Source organism: Penaeus vannamei, chromosome 37, assembly GCF_042767895.1.
Source record: "Penaeus vannamei isolate JL-2024 chromosome 37, ASM4276789v1, whole genome shotgun sequence".
In the NCBI taxonomy this organism is placed as follows: Eukaryota; Metazoa; Arthropoda; class Malacostraca; order Decapoda; family Penaeidae; genus Penaeus; species Penaeus vannamei.
This window is the reverse complement of record NC_091585.1, coordinates 2,051,016-2,053,515: the sequence shown is the minus strand read 5'-3', so window position 1 is coordinate 2,053,515 and position 2,500 is coordinate 2,051,016. Positions and strand designations below refer to the sequence as shown.

The following is a 2,500-nucleotide window of genomic DNA, read 5'->3' as shown; positions in this document are numbered from 1 at the left end:
TGTACTTCTCTTGTTACGAAGGATGTTCCATAGGTTACATATGTTACTATGAATGATAATTAGTCCATAATCAGTTGTTAATGTAGTACTGTTATTACTAATGATGATCATTAGTAATCAACTGTGAATACCCTGCTCTTACTATACATATGGATGATCAAATAAGTAATGGCTAAATCACCCTTATTTACGATCCAATCATCACCATTAGTAGCAAGAGCGATGCACCCACCAATCCTCCTCCTCCTCCCTCCTCCTCCTCCTCCTCCTCCTTCCTGCTCCTGCTCCCTCCCTCTCTCTCTCCTCCCTCCTCCTCCCTCCTCCTCCTCCCTCCTCCTCCCTCCTCCTCCCTCCCTCCCTCCTCCCTCCTCCTCCCTCCTCCCTCCTCCTGCTCCTCCCTCCCTCCTCCTCCTCTCCTCCCTCCTCCCTCCCTCCTCCTCCTCCTCCCTCCTCCTCCTCCTCCCTCCTCCTCCTCCCTCTTTCTTTCTCCCTCCCTCCTCCTCCTCCTCCTCCTCCCTCCTCCTCCCTCCTCCCTCCATCCTCCTCCTCCTCTCCTCCTCCTCCTCCTCCCTCCCTCCTCCCTCCTCCTTCTCCCTCCCTCCTCCTCCTCCTCCCTCCTCCTCCTCCTCCCTCCTCCTCCTCCCTCCTCCCTCCTCCTCCCTCCCTCCTCCTCCTCCTCCCTCCCTCCCTCCTCTCCTCCTCCCTCCTCCTCCTCCTCCTCACCCTCTCCCTCCCCCCTCCTCATCCTCCCCCTCCCTCCCTCCTCCTTCCCCCCTCCTCCTCCTCCTCCTCCCTCCTCCCTCCTCCCCTCCCTCCTCCCTCCCTCCTCCCTCCTCCTCCCTCCCTCCTCCTCCCTCCTCCCTCTTCCTCCTTCTCCCTCCTCCTCCTCCCTCCTCCCTCCTCCCTCCTCCTCCTCCTCCCTCCTCCTCCTCCTCCCTCCTTCCTCCCTCCTCCTTCTCCTCCTCCTCCTCCCTCCTCCTCCTCCTCCTTCTCCTCCCTCCTCCTCCTTTCCTCCTCCTCCTCCCTCCTCCTCCTCACTCCTCATCCTCCTCATCCCTCCCTCCTCCTCCTTCTCCTCCTCCTCCCTCCCTCCTCCCTCGTCCCTCCTCCTCCTCCCTCCCTCCTCCTCCCTCCTCCTTCTACCTCCTCCTCCTCCCTCACTCACTCTTCTCCCTCCTCCTCCTCCTCCCTCCTCCTCCCTCCCTCCTCCCTCCTCCCTCCCTCCTCCTCCTCCTCCTTCCTCCTCCTCCTCCCTCCCTTCCTCCCTTCCTCCTCCTCCTCCCTCCCTTCCTCCCTTCCTCCTCCTCCTCCCTCCCTTCCTCCCTTCCTCCTCCTCCTCCCTCCCTTCCTCCCTTCCTCCTCCTCCTCCCTCCCTTCCTCCCTCCTTCCTTCCCTCCTTCTTCCTCCTTCCTCCTTCCTTCCTCCTCCCTCCCTCCTCCTCCCTCCTCCTTCTCCCTTCCTCCTCCTCTCCTCCTCCTTCCCTCCTCCCTCCTCCTTTCCTCCCTCCTCCCTTCCTCCTTCCTTCCTTCCTTCCTTCCTCCTTCCTTCCTCCCTTCCTCCTTCCTTCCACCTCCATTTCCTCCTCCTCCTCCCTCCACCTCCTCCTCCCTCCTCCTCCTCCCTTCCCTCCTCCTCCTCCCTTCCTCCTCCTCCTCCTCCCTCCTCCTCCTCCCTCCTTCCTCCTCCTCCTCCCTCCTCCTCCTCCCTCCTCCTCCTTCCTCCTCCCTCCTCCTCCTTTCCTCCTCCTCCTCCTCCTCTTCCTCCTTCCCTCCTCCTCCTCCCTCCTCTCCTCCTCCTTTCCTCCTCCTCCTCCTCCCTCCTCCTCCTCCTCCTCCCTCCTCATCCTCTCCCTCCTCCTCCTCCCTCCCTCCTCTCCTCCTCCTCCTTCTCCTCCTCCTCCCTCCTCCTCCCTCCTCCCTCCTCCTCCTCCTCCCTCCTCCTCCCACCTCCTCCCTCCTCCTCCCTCCTCCTCCTCCTCCTCCCTCCTCCCTCTACCTCCTCCCTCCTCCTCCCTCCTCCCTCCTCCCTCCTCCTCCTCCCTCCTCCTACTTCATTCACACCCCTACCTTTTGAGATGGAGAGCGCAGGAGACCAGTTTTTGTCCAAGATGTCAAGGCAGATATCCCCATAGGGACCGACGTTCATGTGGTAGATCGGGGTTTTGAATTTGATCTGCAAAGGGAGGGAAGGTTTAGCGGGGGAGGGAAGGTGCATTGGTGAATCGAGAGAGAAAGCGAGAAGAAAGAAGAAGAGAAAGAGAGGAGGAGAACAGAGAAAGAGAGGAGGAGAACAGAGAAAGAGAGGAGGAGAACAGAGAAAGCGAGAAGAAAGAAGAAGAGAAAGAGAGGAGGAGAACAGAGAAAGAGAGAAGGAGAACAGAGAAAGAGAGGAGGAGAACAGAGAAAGAGAGGAGGAGAACAGAGAAAGAGAGGAGGAGAACAGAGAAAGAGAGGAGGAGAACAGAGAAAGAGAGGAGGAGAACAGAGAAAGCGAGAAGAAA

General features: G+C 59.6%; 2 protein-coding genes across 2 annotated transcripts in view; one reads left to right on the top strand and one right to left on the bottom strand.

The window, feature by feature from the left end:
- The window catches only part of LOC113812120 (uncharacterized), a gene marked incomplete in the record, with an annotated part of 315,713 nt that overhangs the window by 207,020 nt on the left and 106,193 nt on the right, over window positions 1-2,500 (top strand).
- The window catches only part of LOC113813336 (uncharacterized), an 11,496-nt gene that overhangs the window by 721 nt on the left and 8,275 nt on the right, over window positions 1-2,500 (bottom strand). Inside the window, exon 3 of the mRNA XM_070115215.1 lies at window positions 2,067-2,172. Within this exon, the coding sequence (XP_069971316.1) occupies window positions 2,067-2,172 (106 nt within the window). The remainder of the gene's footprint in view (window positions 1-2,066; window positions 2,173-2,500) is intronic.